This window comes from Struthio camelus, chromosome 15, assembly GCF_040807025.1.
Source record: "Struthio camelus isolate bStrCam1 chromosome 15, bStrCam1.hap1, whole genome shotgun sequence".
In the NCBI taxonomy this organism is placed as follows: Eukaryota; Metazoa; Chordata; class Aves; order Struthioniformes; family Struthionidae; genus Struthio; species Struthio camelus.
The window spans coordinates 12,875,155-12,895,001 of record NC_090956.1 but is presented as its reverse complement, the minus strand read 5'-3'; the positions used below and the strand labels follow the sequence as shown (position 1 = coordinate 12,895,001).

The 19,847-nt window shown below is 37.4% G+C and overlaps 3 protein-coding genes across 18 annotated transcripts in view; 2 read left to right on the top strand and 1 right to left on the bottom strand.

Annotated features, from left to right (window-relative positions):
- Nucleotides 1–10,382, top strand: part of PLA2G10 (phospholipase A2 group X) — a 29,649-nt gene extending 19,267 nt beyond the window's left edge. For 3 of the 5 annotated variants that reach the window (XM_068908843.1, XM_068908839.1, XM_068908841.1), the window contains exons 2-5: nucleotides 3,653–3,745; nucleotides 4,791–4,947; nucleotides 7,845–7,951; nucleotides 10,060–10,382. In XM_068908843.1, coding sequence (XP_068764944.1) covers nucleotides 3,715–3,745; nucleotides 4,791–4,947; nucleotides 7,845–7,951; nucleotides 10,060–10,205 — 441 coding nt within the window. In that variant the 5' untranslated portion in view covers nucleotides 3,653–3,714 and the 3' untranslated portion in view covers nucleotides 10,206–10,382. Of the gene's footprint in view, nucleotides 1–3,643; nucleotides 3,746–4,790; nucleotides 4,948–7,844; nucleotides 7,952–10,059 lie in introns of all 5 variants that reach the window. The other 2 variants (XM_068908842.1, XM_068908838.1) reach the window with 2 other exon arrangements.
- Nucleotides 171–19,142, bottom strand: BFAR (bifunctional apoptosis regulator). Of its 12 annotated transcripts, none has more exons than XR_011134744.1 (10): nucleotides 18,904–18,986; nucleotides 18,246–18,331; nucleotides 16,908–17,239; nucleotides 15,913–16,114; nucleotides 15,371–15,540; nucleotides 14,566–14,710; nucleotides 14,143–14,313; nucleotides 13,424–13,626; nucleotides 1,644–2,014; nucleotides 171–412 (listed from the first exon to the last, which is right to left on the bottom strand). XR_011134744.1 is itself a non-coding variant. In XM_068908836.1 (9 exons), exons 3-9 carry the CDS (start codon nucleotides 17,171–17,173, stop codon nucleotides 1,975–1,977), a joined length of 1,197 nt encoding a protein of 398 aa, XP_068764937.1. In that variant the 5' UTR covers nucleotides 17,174–17,239; nucleotides 18,246–18,342; nucleotides 19,025–19,138; the 3' UTR covers nucleotides 794–1,974. The 12 variants fall into 12 exon arrangements, 10 of the variants coding, with proteins under 10 accessions (XP_068764937.1, XP_068764936.1, XP_068764938.1 ...); XR_011134743.1 differs by having other exon boundaries at nucleotides 172–412; nucleotides 18,246–18,342; nucleotides 18,904–18,988; XM_068908836.1 differs by lacking the exons at nucleotides 171–412; nucleotides 18,904–18,986 and adding an exon at nucleotides 19,025–19,138 and having other exon boundaries at nucleotides 794–2,014; nucleotides 18,246–18,342.
- Nucleotides 19,010–19,847, top strand: part of PARN (poly(A)-specific ribonuclease) — a 71,494-nt gene continuing 70,656 nt past the window's right edge. The window contains exon 1 of the mRNA XM_068908829.1: nucleotides 19,010–19,108. The gene's annotated coding sequence lies outside the window, so the exon portion shown is untranslated. The remainder of the gene's footprint in view (nucleotides 19,109–19,847) is intronic.

Genomic DNA, 19,847 nt, shown 5'->3' with positions numbered 1-19,847 from the left:
ATTTTAAGTTCCCATGGTGGCATGTTACAACCTGATTTTTCCCTACTGTGCTAAGTGGAACTACTCAAAGCCTGGCTCTCACCAAGTATTTTAGTAGTATGGTACTCCAGCCCTTGGATATTCAGCAGGTTAGGAACATACTACTAGTAAGCGTTGATTGGCAGTGTTTTAAAGTGATTAAAGTAGCCTTATATTGAACCTCTGTGACAGCTGCAAGGATAAAATCCAGTTTTCCAGAACAGCATTCAGCTGCCTTAATTATGAGATTCTCTTCTGTCTTCTTGCACTTTACACATTTCTGCACAGCTTGCAAATTCGCCAAACCAATCTGGCAAATGGAAAGGTCCTACAGACAAGAGCTTCAATTCATCCTTATAGCGGATTCTTTTTGCGTACTGAATGAAGCAGGGGTCTGGGGAAAAAAAACACAATCACGTGATCGTAGAGCATAAGGTGTTTGCATAATGGGGCCAACTTAAGGTTCTAGCAAGCTCATTGCCCCAGTTCCCGACCTCGGTGTGCCCCTGTCATTCCCCCTGCGTTTTGATCAGATTTCATCCTTTGCACAGCACAAACCTCAGCAAAAACATTAAGGAAAGCAATGCAAGACTTTACTTTGGTTCACTGCTTCTACCAGCCTAGAAAAATCATTATAGGGAGAGCCTGGCTTTGGTCCTATAGCTCTGAGTCAGAGATCACAGTCACCCATTCTGTAGGCAGCGAGGAGGAAGGAAAAGGCAATTTTCCTGTTTCTCAACGCTTGATCCACAAAAGTCAAAACAGACAAATATATCCATTCAAAAAATTTACCACATGACCACAGTTTGTAGAGATAGCATGTCAGTAGTCTGGGCAGCAAGATGAGCTGAGAAAGGCCACTCTTGATGGCATATGAAACCATTGCAAATCAAAGCAAAATCAGTTTCTACAATGCATACAGTTGTTCACAGGTTTCCACTTCTAGCAAGATCTTGGATACGCATCAGAAGGACTGTCCTCCCAAGTTTCCAGCTCCAAACTACTGGAGCACTATGACTTTACAAAGGAAATATTGCAATATGTAATGCTAAATATATTTAGCATCACAAATATTTTTGTCACCTCAGTCTTCGAAAGAATGAAAATATTTTGGCTTAAATTCTTTTAAAACCCATAAAGCATCACAGACTAACAGATGCTAATAATGTTGTTGCGTATCACAGTTATATGAAGTTATGTACCTCAATACAAATTTATTTGTAAAAATATTTTAACTATTATTTTTGCATTGTGCCAATTGCAAAGAGAAAAATCTCAAAGGAAACATACAAGAGTTTTTTTTAATGAAAGGCTATGTTTCTAAAATATATTTTTTCCTCCTTGCATATAGAAACTTAGGACTGGACTGGATTTATTTTGTATTATAGCAAACTAGGTGACCAGAAAATGAGAACAGGAAGTTATAGTGGAAAATATCTTGCAAAGACATGGTAACGTACAGCACTTAGCACAATCTAAACTCTCAAGAGCTTGTACCAGCAACGAACCAATAGATAGTATAATGACATTTATGTTCTCCATACACAGCAGGACTCTAAATTGGGTAACAACCCAAATTACAGACTTAAAATTAAGCACAACAGAAGCACATTGTGACTACTTACTGTTATTTTCTCTCAGGCTGTCTTTAGTGTTTATTTAATTTCAGTCTTCAGAAAGTCGCTTCATGCCTTTTGATCTCTGTGGCTTAGTCATTAAAATCTCAAAAACAACTGCATAATTTTTTTTCTCTTTTAAGTTTTTTCTGCCTAAAGTAGTCTCAGAGTTGGTAAGGTTTTAGTTTCCCTTCAACCTTTACTTTCAAAGCAGGTACCTAGTGTCCAGTTACATCTGACTTCGCTGATGAACGAACCTCTCAAGCTTTTTTCCTTCCAAATATCTGTCTTAGGCAGATGTTAGTGGTGATACTGCTTTTTCAGGAATGCATAATCAAACTTACAGGAATATTCGTGTCCATAAAAATAATGAGAAGTCTCTGTAAAAAGAAGCAAAAGCACATAGAAAGACTTTTAAAATATATCTTAATAGTAAAAAGTTTGGAAGCATGCAGCAGTATGTCACTTCACTCTTTGTTTTAATTCCACACAAGTTCTAATATTTCATTATTACGCTGCTAATACACTAAAGGTACCATCATCACACCAATATTCTTATTGTTTCATAGTTCTATGGGTTCTAAGACAGTTTCTCACCTCTTATACTCAGATTATAAAGCTGTTGGGATAGAGACTTTTCCTTCAGTCATGCTTAGAACATCTAGTACAAAGCAGTCTTAGTTTATACCTAGATGTCCGGATGCTGTAACACAAAGAATTTGCAGGGATAAAAAGTGCATGTCCTTCCTTGATATGGCACACTTCAAAGAATTATACCCAAGTTCCCCAGAGAGGAGATTGGTCACCACTTCCACTTTGCACGAACGTAAATCAAGGGATCGGGATTTGTCCAAAGATAGCAAGCAATTCTCTGTGACCAGGAATACAGTTTGGAAATTCTTAGTTCCCTCTTCCTGTCTTGTGGCACTTCAACACTACCTTTTCTTAGTGGCCAGGAACTGAGATAAAGCGAATAAATTCTTCACTTTATTCAGGCATTTCTTTAAAACCACTAACATCAAGCAGAACAAACCCAGCTTTGCCATTAATTACTACTGCGGCTCCTTCAGTCCTTACTGGCTAGTAACAATAGCATAGCCAAATTTCGGTAAACTTTCAAGAACGTGAGTGGTTGTCACTTGTAATGCTGCAGTCTTACTGCAAAGTTTTTTTCAGATGGCAGTTTACTGAACCTGTACTGACAGTGAAGATAACACTTTCAATACTGTCAGAAAGGTAACGCTTTGGTAATACCTCAAATGCATGCTTCTACTACCTAGAGCTGAAATATATGTTCAGACAAGTGAAGGAAGAAGAGATGATCACATATCAGCCCCACAGTGTGACTGCTCTTTTGGCATCTAGAACTACAGAGATTCCGAAATAGTTGACTCGGTACATTTTGTGGACCCTTTGGGAAAGTCTGAGAGGATCACACTTACCAGATTACCAGAAATCCCAGATGCCTCAACAGCAGATAATACCATGGAATAAGAGCAATGGCACAGTATATACTATCCACTATTTTAATGAAGTTTTAGTGCAAATGGAGCAGGATTTAAATGACACTGCAAGCGACTACACAGTCAAGGAAGCTTTTTAATTCCTTAAGATGAGATAACTTGTAATTAATGGCTGAAAATGCACATGCAAGATCAAGCAGTCCTGCTTTAACATCCGCTCCTCTCCCTGTACCACAAGTGTATGAAGCAGGAGGAAACAATATTTGGGAGTAGTCACCAGTCAGAAAAGTCCTAAATATTGTCTTAGAAAGTCTAGCTACATTCATAAGTAAGGACTAACCACAAACATGCTTTCTAAAACATTTTTGCCGGTCTCATGCAGAAAACAATAGTAGGTTCCTTCCTGAGGTATTTAAATCCCTTTGTTTCTTGAAATTATTAGTGCTGGAGGTCACCAACATCCCATACATTCCAAGTTACTCAGCTGTGCAAAACCTGCTTTCGAGACAATATTCTTCTGACAGATCTTCCATTAACTGATTATAGTTTCTGTAGGAAAATAAGTGTCAAAGCCCTCAGTGACAAAGTCCAAAGGGTTCTCCTGCTGTCAGTCGTTCATGGACACTGTCCTTTTTCCAGTACAGGGAGGTAAGGCTTATAAACTTTTCTTCTTATTACTAATTAAGCTCATGGTTTATTTTGGTAAGACAACTTTTTCCAGTAACCCTCATTACCTTGGTTTATACTCATTTGACTTGATAAAAACTGCTGCAAATAGCTTGGAAAAGTCCTGCACAGCAAAGAAATGCTGCCTACTACCATTGAGGGTCTTTGATCAACCTGAAAAACAAACATGACAGGTTGTTTGATTAAACAGGTCCTCTAACTCTCATCCACGTACCAATGACTGACAAATTGCTGGCATCTAGAAAGTAGCCCTAAGAAAAGGGTGTCAACATTTATCTGCTGCTGTGGACCTATGGTTTTAGTACCAACCTGGATAGCTTAAACAAAAAAAAAAGTTGCTGAATATGACCGTGGTCTGCAGAAATACTGGTGAGAAGAGTCCCTTAAGGAAAATCCTCTTCAAATTCCCCTATAAATGATTTCAAGCCAAAAACAAAAATTAAAAAAAAAAAAAAACCACTTGGCTTGCTAGCTTAAACGTGAGGATGCCGTAGTGGAAAAACAGAACCCCATCCACAGAAAACATTCATACAAACGTAAAGCATTATATTCTACAGACCGATACTGTTGCAGAAGAATAACATAGGCAAAAATTGCATTTTAAGATAATGAGAAAATACTGTAATGCTTATGGCATCTAATCTTAGCAGACTAGTTGACCTAGACCACAGAACACATGCTTGCCATAGCCACAGTTTTAAGAACAGGAATAACTGAAGTCTACTATTATATGCTGTCTTGATAGGGGGAAACCATTGCAGCTGTTCAGAATGCTGCTCAGTATTTTGCTCACTACAGAGCGGGGTGAAAAGGGACTAGGTCGAGGACAACTAGTCATTGCGGCCCCAGAATGTCAGAACCAAAACAAGATATTGCTTTATTATTCTCGAATTTTGATTCATTATCAAAATTATGGGGAAAAAAAAAAAAGACCATGTAACTGCAGGAATGATTCAATATTGACTGAAGAGTTTTCCCCTCCCCCCCTTCTCTGCCATTTATAAAGGTACAGTTGGAGAAGCCCATTTTAGGAATCGAAGAGGAATTCTAGAATTAGCTGGAGCCATCAGATGTACTACAGGACGTTCTCCTTTTGCTTACCTACGCTACGGATGCTACTGTGGTCTGGGAGGAAAAGGCTGGCCCAAGGACAAAGTAGATTGGTAAGAGTAGCTACTTATCTGATTAGTTAAGTGCTAAATTTATGCAGAGGATAGAGTAAAAGGATTAAAATAAGAAATAAGCTTATTTAACCTCAGTGAGAGAACTGAGTTTAAACGCACTCTGGAGTGCTAAGAAAGTCTGAAGCATTAAAATTGTATTGCTGTGTATCTACATGAGTCTTCCTTTAACTCAAGCTCTGACTGCGCTAATATTGGCCCCACAGTACAAGTGAGTTTCTCAGCTGTTGCTGTTTGGCCAAGACTTGAAGACCTAAAGTCTTCTTGGAGAACTCAAGTCTTCAAACTTTCAAGCTGTCTATAACAATATTCACAATTGAAAATGTTCTTATTCTACTGCCATCCACCCTATTTTACACGTATTCAAAATAATGCACACAGAATTGTGCAAAATTCAGCCTGTTGAAAAACAACATTTGAATGAAAGGAATTATGAATTGTTTCTAAAATAATTATTAAAATAGAACTTTCGTGTTTAATACTAAATCTCAGCATACTGACAACCATGAATTGATTTTATAATTGAAGATTAGCTGTGAGGAAGGTAATTTCCTGGTTAGATTAGTTAACTAAAGGTTTTACACTTTCAAGTTCATCGTTATAGTAGTATGTTTACCCATCGTATGTTATATCTCAAGTTCTGACTTATCAGACACAGGCTTATAAATCAAAAGGAAAACAAACATGAAACTCATTTAGGGCAGAATATATGGAAAGATCACATTTGAACATTTTGCATAGACATTCTCGCTGTCACTAGACTAAAACTTTTATAATCTTTGCCTAGATATTTCAGACTTTTGCATATAAAATCTGTTATTTCAAACACAACTCTGTAAAATGCAGTTTCTCCTTTAATGCCTCGGAACACATATGGAAAGAAGGACCTATTGTTAGTTCTGGCCACCGTATTCCCAAAGACAAATGATGGGGTATCTGCAGCCTGCGAATCTTTCCTTGTGGGTATGTTTTTCACTTTACAAAAGTCTCAAAGTAGCAAGAAACTTCCTCTTCAGGAAATACAGCTAGTTATTTGTGGTCTAGGTTTTAGTAATGTATAATATTAGGAAAAGCCAGAAGTGAATGTACTTGTTCTGCTTCAGCATTTGAAACAGAATCAAAAAATTGCTCTAGTTAACATGCAGAGTCAAACATTCTTATCAAGTTTCCTTTCTTAAAGTTTGACCTACACTTTGGACTGTCTACCTTAAGGATTATCCCTGAAAACAAATTAAAAGAAATTACAGGAATACTTCATCTGAACCAAGAATGCCTATAATGGAGTTATTGAAGTAACAGTTATTACAATTGAAACTTATGCCTACCATTTGTAAAAATATACTTTCAAATGGAGATAAACCTTATATTGCTTTCATAAGATCAAATGTAAAATCCTTAAGCATCTACTCTTATGTTTAAATGAAGACTAAAGTTATTTAATATTTTAGCAAGAGATGTTTTCTTACAGAGTTTACTATTTCCTTGTAAACACATGAAGATAGACTGAACCATGGCAAAACAAGCTACAGTTCCCTGGTTTATTTACCTTTGTCCTGCAACAAATACTCTTTTTTTTTGTTTGTTTTTTAAAAAAGACTTTTTCCCTTATGCCAAAATGGATGTATTAAGCTACTTCAAGCACATTGTGCTGTTCAGCTATAAAGTATTTCAGGATCTTTGGATCTTTAAATGAAGAATGGTGTGGAATTACCAAGTAATTATTTAATAAGCATAAGAAAAAGGCAGTAATTGCAAGTGAGAGCTCACAGCATTAACTTTCTCATGCAGACACAAGTTCCTCAGGCAACCTAAACACCATCTAAAAATCATGTGCCTTCTGTAGTATGATGTTTTTAGGCTACCAGAAAGAAACATATGACTGAATGTAAAGAACTCGCTGACACATACTGTCCTTCCACGGAATCAAAGAGAGTACAGTTACAGCTTGCAGCAAAGACCGACAAGCTCTAATTACAGATCCTTGTTACCTCCCCTACTTCCTATTCTGGGCTTGCAGTGGCTCTGCACCAGAAGAGTAATTCTTTTTTAAGCGCTAAAATAAGCCATTAATGCTTACTTGACAATACTGTTCAGGTCCCCAGTGTGGTAGAAGGGCTATGAATTCACTGTCCCAGTTATGAAAAGAACAATTTTGAAAGCATCATTTGGGGCAATTTCCCAAACTTTCTCATGATACCGAGGCAAATGGTTTTAGTAACAGTATGGGCTTAAACAGCATCCATGCCTATTCATCCCTGAACAATTCATCTGCCCTCAGCTTTTCTGCCACCATCTAAGGACTTTGCTATGAGAATGCAATTAGGATAATAAGTTACAGCCTAACAATTTTTTTTTCCCATCCCTGTTAGTAACTGTTATTGTTTTTTTTTTTTTCCCATCCCTGTTAGAAAACAATTTTTTCCCATCCCTGTTAGTAACTGCTACAAGAACATCCTTAACTGTAGTAAATGAATGTGCCATTCATTATTTGACAGACTGTTCTAGTTTGTTTATTCCTCTTTTTCTTGGAAGGGGTAGGAGAGAGGGATACCTACATAAAAGTCTATTACGTTTAAAATTGAGAATACTTTAAAGATTCCCTACATTTTCATATGTGAGCAAGTTCAGTTCAGTGTACATCAGACACTAACTCTGATCATCATTGATTAAAGAAGAATAAACTTGTTCAAGTGATCTATTAAATAATTATTCTCCTCTCCTAATTCCTGAGCTTGCACACACAGATAAATTAACTGTGTGTTAAATATTATTTCATTATTTCACAGACTATAGAAACATGCTGATACAAAACATCCTGATTATAAGAGCATACATTACTATAGTACGAATGACGACAAGTCTATTTCTGCAACTCTCAGGTGCTGTTTTAACCATGACTGCTGCTACGGTAAGGCAGAGCAAGCAGGTTGTCACCCCAAGATAGAAAGTTACAGTTGGGAATGTGAAGACAATGCTGCTGTGTGTGGTGAGTGAACAGTTTTAGTTTTTAATTTTACCTTTATTTATTGCCTATCGGACCTTAAAAATAGTCATTTTCTTAAAGACTTGCAAAATTCTTATTTTGCCTTCCCTGCTTGTAGGACTTTTTTGCCAGTGTAAGCTGTATCTCCAAAAAGCACAGCTATGCCAGTTGAATGTAATTTCTTCTACCTAATTCCTGTCTGCTAATATGTGTAAGCAAACCAAATTCTGATTTGTGAGCTTCTATGATCATTGTAGAGAGCACTACAAAAGCCTCCTCTGTTTAATCAAGTTAAACAGCATTCACATATGTTAAGGAACCCATGTTATGCTACACCACTGCAGGTCACAAATTAAGTCTTCAACAGGAGAGCAACTACAAACAGGAGGCCAGAAAATTACAACTTTAAAATTTATCCTTTTGATACTTTTATTTTTTGTTGTTGTGTGTGGGTTTTTTTTTTTTTAAACACATGGTTTACAACTCCCACCAACGTTAAACAAAGTTTTCATATATATTTTTTGATACACTTAAAGGACTTTTTGAAACTATGCTTTCCCTCAAAAGCCCCTAAACTTTCAGAATTTTTTTAAAATCAGGTGCTAAACCAAGATTATTTTGCTTGTAATTCTGTACTGCTACCCAGGATGCAAATCAGCTTGAGAACTGGTTACTATTTACACCACAAGAATTCAGACCTTCATTAAAAAGTTGTTTATAGCAGAGGGTCTGAGTTTCTGACCGCCATAGTTTAAAGGCAAAAAAAGTAAGCCATTCAGACAAAACACTCATTTCACAACCCAGATAAGAATTTGCTTGACCTAAAATAGTGTCAAAAAGCTTTTGACACTATTTCCTTTCCTCCTTTTCATTCAACCTTTACTTTGCAGGCTATCTTCCTCCTCTTCTCCAAAGCCACCACACATCTTCCCTCTCAAACTATCTGATTAACAGTCAAGTTACGCTCAACCTATATTTGCCTTTAAAGGTTATTGTTCCTATTCCAGACCAGAAGTTGACAATATTTTAAAACACTGTCTAAGATAGTAAGCATATTATCAAGAAACAAAAGATGAAACAAAGTACCTGGCATACCATGAGAAGATTAAGTGTGGAGCAAAAAGAAAAGGAATAGTTCTTCTTTATTCTTCTCAGTTAATGTTTTATTTATGCTATTGAGTAGTTCTTAAGGTAGCTAGTTACAACTTGAACATACATACATTAAGAACACTTCCATTTTATAGCAGAATTCAAATTCATTCACAAACTGAACGCTAGTTCTGCTCCTAGACAAATCTCGAGCAGAGATTTAGCTAGCTTTCAAAGTATTGAGTCCTCAGATAAAAGTTACCATGGATTTATAGTTTACAGAGAATGACAGAGAGAAAATATCACATTTCTGGGTTGGCATAATTAAACCAAAATATATTGCTCCAGAAGGAACTATTTACACTTCAATTATAAAACAAATGCCAGACATAGATTTTTATCATACTTAAACACATCTAACCTAACTTCTTACTGGCCACCTTAATAAAAAAGGTGGGTAATTTAAGCTGAACATTGAACATCTTTGCATCTCTTATTTCACACACGTGATTTTTAATGCTACATCCTTCAATAGCTTAAAGAATATGCAAAATAGAAAACTTCTTCCCAAACACAAGATTTGCTAGAGCAACTGGGCAGGGGGAAGGGTCACATACCACTTTCTAAAGAGGAATTTAGCTATCAGCTTTCCTTTTTTGCAGAAGGGAAAGAAGAGTATTAAAGTCTTTATCCAATGACTAATTTCTTCTGGCAAGATAGTACAGCAGATTAATCAATTTTTGCTAAACCAAACAATGCTTATGTATCTTCTAATACTGAGATGTCCTAGCATGGAGATCAGTCTAAAGAACAGGAAGGAGCTACAGATCTTGCTATAACTCAGTACTGATTATATTACACTAGAATGATGAAAACAAAACAAAATAGGATCAGTGTTTTTTATAAAAGATTACAACTGTTTATGTGGCAGACATGGAATGGAAAGTAGCAATCGTTACAATTCCATTTGATATTTTTAATTACCTCAAACTAGTATCAGACTAACTTTCATTTTTTTTCAGAATCACTAGAAGACAGATGTCAAAAAATGGCATGTGAATGTGACCGTGAAGCTGCCAAGTGTTTTTCTAAAGCCTCCTATCATGCAAAGTACCTTTTGTGGCCAGATTTTATGTGTGGTGAGATTCAGCCTTTCTGTAGATATTAGATGCAGAACACCGGTCCTTATGAAAACATGTATGTATTTAAATCTACAAAGATAACTTTTCTTGTCACAGTAGTGACAAGTAGGTTCTTGATCCTTCTTTCTGCCACCCCAACCCCTCCAGCCCAGAGTGGCCAAGGCAAATATTTGTCCTCTTGTTTATCTTCTATTGGGCTAAAAGCAAATTCATTATTTCTGTGTAAGCTTTTATTGACTAAATACTAAATAGGAATTTGAGTAACTGACTTGAAATTCATCTGGTTATCTTCAGATTCACAGTATCATTCACTGAAATTTTTCACACACACACACACACACACACACACACACACACACACCTGCCATCGGATATGTGATGCCATCCTTTCCACTAACATTTAACTTAATTCCGATTTGTGACATGTTAACATTTGTTAACTTTGAACTGATAAGGAAAAAATGCATGAAGTGACAGTGTCAGTGTAAAGAGCCCTCTTATCTATATTAAACACTCATTACCAAGCCTGATTTAACTTTTGCCTCTCACTCTACTCAAGAAGTCTTACCTGTATTAAAAATTACTTAATATAATTATTTTGCACATATTTTACTATTTTAAAATACAGTTTTCTTAGAAGTTGTTCATTTGATACAGCTCTAGCTCCTCACTCTGTGTACACCTTGCATTTCCTATAGGCACAGGGAGAAAAAACTGTACCTTTAAAACTTTAGAGCGAGATTAAGAGCGCAAATGCAAACTGGCAACAAGACAGACATCTGAAAAAAGGAGCAGTCACTGGGACAACTGCCTTTGATCTCGCAGAAACGCATGAGTTTGCAAAGTTCAGAGCTGTGCACCTCATAAAGATGTAAAGACAGTTTTAGCTAGGGTCACATCACAGTTTTTGGAAGCCTTTTATGAAGAGAAGTCAAGAACAGGAATTGCTGAATAATACTCTTTTTCATTACGATAATTTTAACAGTTTAAGAACTGAGAATGTTCTATGTCTGTTTTGACTCCCCTGAACTCACTTAAAGCCAGAAGGCTAGACTACAAGTTTACACAAGCCAAAGCTAATGCCAAGTATATCAATACAAAAATTTAAATGATACTTCTTCAGAAAGAAGGACTATGATTTAAAAAGAGATCTTTAATCTTTAAAAATATTCATAGGCAAATTTGAAGTTCATTTTAATGATACAAATGAGAAAAACAAGACAGAATGTAAGGGGACATGGCATTTTAAAAAACAAAGTTAACTTTTGCTTCAGTCAAAAACCATACATTATCAAATGGCATCTTGTTTATACAAAATAAATTTTCAGTCAGTATTTGGTCACAGATCTAAATACACACATTATATTGCAGTAAGGTGTAATTACAGTGTCAGGTCACTTTTCCAAAATAATCCTTTTAAGAGATAACCCTCGATTTACTCTGAGGATTAGCACTTTAAGAAGACAGCATTAAACAAGCTATAGATGAAGTATAAGTGATCTGAACAAAGAAAATTTTGAATGGCAATCGCCACCTTTTCCAAAACAACCCTCAAGCGCTCTCTGCCTTCAATAGGGGGAATTTTAGAACAAAGAACGTCGCATTTAAAGCCGACTGAAAACCCTGAGGTACTTTCAATATCAAGCCGATCCAGGAACAGCTTTCCTTTGGCAAACTGAAGTTCTGAGCAACACATCGCTGGTATGAAGTACTAACTTACAGAATCACTGTAGCTGTTCAGAAGACACTAGCTTTAAGGCTTTACGTAGCAGGCTTGAAAATAACCAGATATCAAAAGACAGAATAGAGAAGTTGGATTTTGTTAATCAAAATTAGGAAGACTTGATAGTATAAATTTTTAAAGACTAATTCACACATGAATTTTTTTTTTTTAAACACAAAGTTCATTTTGGATAATAAAGCCCACTTTTAGCTTGGAATCTAGCTGGCTTAAGGGCGACTTACCTTAAGGCTTTTTTGCATGTTTAAGTTAACATAATCCATCATTTTCACTACCACGTACATCAAGAAGAAAAGCAAAGTTTCAATCAAAGACCAGTTTTTAGAAATTAAACTACTCAATAGTTCCAGTGCCAGTCATTGCACTTGTGTTTCCAGACGCCTAACTTCTTTAACCACGAGATCAATATTTATAATTGGGTTAAAGTACAAGGCCCAATAAAACAAACAATTGCAGACAAACTGAGGAATAAAAGGCCAAAAAACGGCAACAAAAAGACCCTGGGTTGAGACTTTCCAGAAATGTCTCCACATTCTGTGAGGAATTGTCCTGTGAAAAAGGAAAGGGAGAGGCTTAGAGGGACTTTCTATTTTGTTTTTAAACCATTCTAAGAGCAGCTGTAGTCTCAAACGTGCTGCAGTCTCAAATTAACGCTCAGTTATCTACAAAACATCATTTTGCAATCTGGAAAAACTTTCTTAAAACAAAGTAATACTAAATTTTATAAGAAGAAGCATTAAGCAAATTTATTCTGACCACAAAACACAGCAACTTAAAAGTAGTCAAATTCCAGATTTGTCACAAATTATTTTGATATGCCTTGTTCTCTTATGAGCATGTTCTGCCCCCTAACTGTAGACAGAGAAAATGAAAACCCATACACCATCAAAGCAAGAATTTCTCCCATGCAAATTCTAAAAACCTATCACCAAAAGATCATGACAGTCCCATGCAGATTCTAAAAACCTATCACCAAAAGATCATGACAATTATGAAGTCTTAATTTAGACTAAATTAAATTAAGACTAAAGTAGTAACTGAAAATAGAAATTCTAATCACATTGTTGATTGCCTATCAGAGAAAATATCAATGTAACTATTCTGTTATTTACGATCCTGAGCAAGCATCCTTTAATAACTATCAAAAGCATATCAGAACAACATTCTTACGTATTTAGTTCCCAGCAGACCACCAATTCCAATTACCATAAAGGTGTTTCTCAATGTAAGTTAATATTTACCTAGCACTTAATGTGCACACTACCATTACTGCATTTGCTACATCTGAACAGTAAAACCAGCTATAAGAAATCCTTTCAAGTATTCACAGAAAGAAAGATATTCAAGTATGAGCACTAGCGCAGATTCAGATTAATACATTCTTATTAACAGAGTTGGGTTTAGCCATTTCAGCAAGAATTGTGAAACCATGACAGATGGTTATTTTCTTATTTATAAGGCCACGTACTTCCTATCCTCTTCAACAAGCTCAGTAAGACTTACTTCAATTCTCTTCTTGACCACAGCCTCCAAAAGGAGAATAATTCCAGAACAGAAAGCAACATGGCATTTACAATTATAAATCTTGATGTCCAGTAATGCACCTCCAGCCAGTCCCAAGCAAATTCAGCTATCAACTGGTATGGCAAGAATAAATACTTTACAATGAATTCTCTGCACTGTTTCCAAGTAGGATCTTTAAGGTCCTATAAATTAAGATAAAAAGACTGTGAATCAATTTCATATTAAATAGACAAAATAACAGTTTACTGAAATACCGAAATATTTAATATTTGCTTTTTCCTACATTGAAAGCAATATTTTATCTTTACTACATTTTCTGATAGACGATATTATAACTCAGTAATTTCCATTAGATTAGCATAAAACATCACAGATAGTCAGGCTTCACGCTGTCTTTAACAAAAATCAGATATTTAGAGTGAAATACCTTTCTATAGTCACTTGGATGTTAAAAAAAAAAAAAGTTTCACAAATATGAAGTCTTAAAAGCCTTAAACTAATCTTATTAAGGGTTATTGTATGATTACCAGTAGCATGACCATAAAGTGAAGGAACTACTTACTCTAAAATAATTTGTTTTTAAAGCTGTATTGTAAAAAGATGAAATGGTGAAGAATTACATCATGGGGTTTTCACTAGGTAGTCTTAAAGTGCTTCAAATTAGAACAAGTAGCATATTTAAAGTTCTGAACACCTACTAGTAGTTTTGTGACAGTATCTTCGTATTCAGCTTCTTGCATAGGACAAATTGTGTGGATGAAAGGTAGGAAAGTTTCTGCATAATCAAACAAGTACAGGTATAACATACTGAGTCTTGGAGAACTCTTCAGCGCATACAGAAGAAAGAGTGATTTTCCAGGATTTACTGCCTGAAAGGTATCAAATTATCAAATTTCAAACTATGAAAACAAGCTGGAAGAGGCATACCAGTTGTTAGACGTTTCTGATGATCTTTATTTTTTGTTCCAACACCATCTCTTTCAAAAATAACTGTCCATTAACTAAGCACTTTCTACAGACACAATTCTACTGCCTTAACCTACTTCTGAACTTTACTTTTCTTTCTAAAATAGTATTTTAAAAATGCTTAGTATACATGATGGACTTCATACAAAATTTACCTTATATTCCCAAAGGTTCTGTGGTGGTTTAACCCCTAAAGTTTTGACACATTCCAATTCCGTCATAATAGCTTTTCTATGATTATTGTTCTCTATATTGTAAGGCTCTTTTGTGAAATCTTCTTCTGTCAGTGTTAGAAGTAGCCTTCAAAAACAGAAGAATTCAGAAGGTAAACAGTGACTATTCACACACACACACACACACAAAAGGACTAACAAATTAGCAATGAGATGCTGAAACAATAAGCTACCGAGAGAAGATACCACCTTTTGACTAATGCTCCATACCAAATCTTCTGAATCAACTGCATCTCAGAGCCTAGGTTTTAAATATCCCTCTTTTCAGAGTTTTCTCTTGCTTGTGCTCAGCATGCAAATTTATTAGCATGTTGGGTATTAATGAACACAGTACTTCACAGATCTAATTTGTGTTCCTGAAGGCAAACCTACAGCTCTAAGGTACACTTCAACGATGCATATAGCGTATGCATATTTTCAGAAGAAAAGGTGTGGTGGAGCTGTTGGTAATGCATTAGTAGAATTTTACTTTCAGTATCATTTCAGGCCATACTGTTAGCATGTAAACAAGTCGCTAGAAAAACGTCAGGTAGCTTGCTTAATTATTTACTACTAGTTTTTAAACGAGATGTGTTAAACTACTCCTGAATTTTACTCCGATATATCCACAGAATATTCCCCCAGTCTACAGAACAAAGTCTCGTCATTTTGCAATATAGCATGCCTAATGAAAGCTATCCAGTCGTCCAGTCAAGTGACAGCTGCTCTTGTCAGTGAGACTTCTCACCTTCCATTCACCTTCTCACGCAAAAATCTTTCTGTATAATGTGACGCCCATGGGCCCAGCTGCTCTAGCCAAAGTATCACTTCTTCAGCAGTCCATTTAGCAACAGGCTTTTGGACAAGGAGATCATCTTCAAATTCTCTGCTGCTCCAGTGATACCCGAGCAGAACTACCTACACATACATTAAAAATAAAAAAAAAAAAAGAGATCCTTTACCTGCAAAGCAAATACATTAATGATACGAGGAAAATAAACATGCACTCAAGTGCCTGACATGTAAAATCACCCATTTTAAGGGCCCTGGAATATTCAGCTTATAAGAAAGTTTGAGCAATATCTTGAAATTTTACTTGGTTTGTCTAACTTCCATTTGCTGTATGCTGCAATTCTAGTTCCTGTCAGACAGCACTGAATGCCACCTAATTTGATTAGCTCAACTGAAGTCTCTTGTAGGCTGACAACATTTGTATGTATGTGTAATTTAAGTATATTTGATTACACACTTAATGAAGTAAATATGGAAAAGCATCAAGATGAAACTTACTGCTACACAAGTTAAAGCTGTCAGAACGCCTGAAAAAAATCCTCCTCCTCGAGGATTAATTCTTCTCATGTTTGGAGCTGTAGGAATCTGGTCATTCCCATATTTTTGGAAGGTTGCTAAACTGCGTGCTATATCACTGTTTTGTTGAATATCTTCTTTTCTTTGTTCAATGGCATCAGAAAATAGCTTTTCAATAACATCCCTAATGGGAAAAATACTTGTCATTGTACTATAACCCACTGATGCTTAACATTCAGAAAAGGGACTCATTTTTAGATGTTTGTTTTCCAGCCTCTACTAGAGATAGTTTTAAAAGCAAGAAAACATTTGTTACTAATACTTATTAGAGCAAAGTTAAACTTCAACCAGTCACTTCAAAACAGCATATTCCTTAGCTTCTGAAGATTGAAGAAATTAAAATGTCACATTAAAAAAATTAAGCCTTATTTCATTTATAAAACTAGTATTGTGTGCGCTACTAGCAAGGCTTGCTTATTCAAAAATGGTAGGCAAAAGACAACATAAAAGCCTACTGTCAATCCTACAGTCTATTTAACAACATATTATTAACATAAGTCAATGTTGCCTTGAAAACGCACAAGAACTTGTGGGTAATTCAAAACTGCAAATGAGTATTTCTAGTTTTGTTCTGCAATAAGATCTCCTTTATTCTTGCACACAATTCCAACCAAGAAATAATCACACAGTTAGCAAAGATCATTCCAACTTAGAATTATTATGAAACAACTAGTTATATTAAAAGATGCAATTGTCTCAATACAAAAAAGGGATCCCACTTCTCCTTCCCCCAAAAGATTCAGAAGGGGAAAAAAAAAAACCTCAGTCCCATGCAGAAAAGAGTGCTTGAACAGTTCAGAACAATTGCAGGATGTGAAAGGCTTTGAAGATCTTTGTGAAAGCTCAGATTACCAATAAGCTATGAAAAGGTGCAGCACACTCAAGAAACCAGACAATTAAGAGCATATTACAATCACCTGAGGAGGATGTTGACTTTGGGGAATCCTTCCCATTTTTCTCTGCATTCTGGACATTCATTCTTCTTGGAGGATACCCACCACAAGGCTAGGCAATGTCTACAGAAACTGTGCCCACAGTTCAGGGTGGTGGGATTGACCAGAATGTCGTAACAGCAATGGCAAAGGAACTCGCTAACTGATATCTGGCGGCTGATTTCAGGAGAAGCATGTGTTTTAACTCTTGGTGTCTCTGGTTCACTTTGTAAGGTCTCATCTTCTTCCATTTTCTTTTTATGCCTTATTCAAACAGGGAGCTGTCTTAGATTATCAAATCAAGTAAGGCATTTCTTCTGCAAAGCAACGAGATAAACTTCATTGAGAAAAAAATTACTATAGAAGTTTAGAATTGCAAGCAGAGTATGTTATCAGTGGAAAATCCTTCGCCATTACGATGGCTTTAAACTCCTTAACTTTTGAACTCAATTAGCTCTTCTCAAACTAATGCATGATCTTCTACTTTTCAATGACAATTATTGCAAAACCAGATTCCGGATGTAAACAGTTGGGCTCAATCTCCCTATATTTTCTTTTCCGTTGTTATGTATCACATAAAAGTGAAACCAAAAGATTCACTAACTCTGTGATTCAGATAACCTTTTTATTTTGACTGTATATTTAATCAAAGTTTTACTAAAAGACACCAATTCAAAAGAAATGTCATTAGAAAATACAATTATAGGGATTAAAAAAAACCTAATACACATATAACATAATGACTAACTTACGCCACCCCTGCTCTTTTCAAACATGTGCAATAAAACATTTTTAACATAGGTCAGTATTAGGCATTGCTATGCAATGTCAGAAAAGTTGATCCACAAAGTCATATGCTTCAAAATTGCAAGGGATTGGTCTGCTTGCCATTTCAGTGAAGGCCAGAGCTCCAAATTAACTTCTTTACTGGTAATTACTCTTTTATAGTATTTCAGAAAACATAAAGCTAGGACAGAATTTAAGATTTTCCCCTGGCTTACCAGAATAAAATTACAGACCTATTTGCTTGATGTTCCTATTATATTCTCTCAGGTAGTCATAGCTATTTCACGAGAAAAACACTGAAAGACATCACCTACTTATCAGTCATCGTATACAATGCATATGTTAGAAGTTAGCATGAATTAAAAATTTTTCTCTTCAGTCACTACCTCACCAAAACATGCTTGCTCTACTCACCATCTGAATCCTGTTTACTAAGGAGTTACCATCTTTCTCTCAAGATCAAACACAGTGAGGTACGCCTGCAAGTCGGTTAAAAAAAAAAAAAAAAGAAAAAAGAAGCAGTACAGAAATACGTACCAACGGTGCAACCAGGATCCTCAAACTGCTTACAAACATTTCTTTTCCCAGTGAAGCAAGGGTTGTTGCCTCTCTGGAAGACAGACCTGAAACACCACTTACAAGAGGAGAAATAAAAGCAAGGTTTTGCACCTAAGAACATTCTTCTAGCTTTCCTAGAAGACAGAGGCAGTAAGATTTCTGTGGGTGCAATACCGTTTCCCCACTCAGTCTCCGCACCAAACGAGAACAGTCAGAAGTAGAAGGCTTGCTAGTGCCTCTTCTGCCTCGTCTTTCCTACTTTCGCCTCCTTCCTCCCGTCTGCCTGCTTTCCCTCGGCCGAGCTGCTACCAAACCCAGGCACCGGCGCTCGGGGCCTGGTGCGACGTTACAGCCGTTTGCTCCCCCCAAAGCAAAGCAGGGCCCATCTCGTACGAGCTGCTGCTGCTGCTGCTGCCGCCGCCGGGGCCGCAGCCCGCCGCGCTCCCGGCAGCGGCAGCGGCGAGACACCACCGTGCAGGCGGGAGCCCCCCGCAGCGCGCTCCCGAGCCCGCTTCCGCGAGCCCCCAGGCGGAAAGCACGGGCGGAGGCTCCGCGGGAGCCCGCGCTGCCCAGCCTTCACCCCAAGGGCCGCGGGCTGGAGGCGAGCCCGGGGCCACCCCGCCGCCGCCCGACTCACCGCGGGGCCGGCCGCCGCGCACCCGGCCGCCGCTTCCGCATGCCCGCGCCGCGCCGCGCCGCGCAGCGCCGCCCCGGCCGTGCGCGCCCGGCCCCGGCCCCGGCCCCGCGCCCCGCCTCACGCCGAGCCCCGCCGAGCATCGTCTCCGGCCGCCTCGTCCGTCCGCTGCTGCCAGAGCTCTCCCTCGCGTCTGGGCTGCTCCGAGGTAAACTGCACTGCCGCGTCTCCTCAGGCACAGGCTCAAAAGTAATAAAAAAGGCACTCTGTCAAACGTCACGCGTCCTCCCTTCGTGCTGAGCAGCAACCAGCCGCGGCGGGGGACGACATAAGCGAAGCCAAGCCCGCTACCTCTTAATCTCCAGGCGTTGTGCCTCACAGCTTGTTAAATTACCAGACTGGTGCGCTGCTACGCCTCGATTTTTCTTAATATACCAACTTCCATATTCACAGGGCTTGAGCTACGTTTGCTGACTACATTGTCACACACCCAGGTACTCTTCCTTCACAGACGTTTCGTCCAAGATTTATTTTACAAGTTAAGATCTAGAAGTCTAAACTCAGAAGTTAATTAAGCCTTAAGATGCTAGTTTAACTGCAATGCTAACACGTAGCACACCAGGTTGGGTGAGAGAGGGTTCAGGCAGAGCCTATTTTTACCTCATAGGACAGTGTGTCTCTATAAATACAAACACAAACATTCATATTTATTTACATCAGTCTCCATTCCCTTACTGTATTTCTTTTTGACTAGAGTACAAAACAAATTGTGATTTTTTTCAAGTACTGTTGAGATTCATTTTTCACGGTAAACTACAAAGTGACATTTTCTTAAAGATTTTGTTCTTTTTCTAGTTTTTGATACAAGCTAAAATCCAGTTCTAACGATGTCTGAGTTGCCTAAGCCAGATAATGAATTTTTCATTATTGCTGCCTATGTCAGTAAA

Excerpts from the sequence above, each read along its gene's own strand:
- BFAR (XM_009683483.2), bottom strand. The coding sequence starts at position 17,173 with ATGGAAGAAGATGAGACCTTACAAAGTGAACCAGAGACACCAAGAGTT. Across the intron at positions 13,627-14,142 it reads ATACTGTCACAAAACTACTA|GACCTTAAAGATCCTACTTG; the intron begins GTAGGTGTTCAG and ends CTTAATTTATAG. Across the intron at positions 12,470-13,423 it reads TGGTCAAGAAGAGAATTGAA|GACAATTCCTCACAGAATGT; the intron begins GTAAGTCTTACT and ends CCTTTTTCACAG.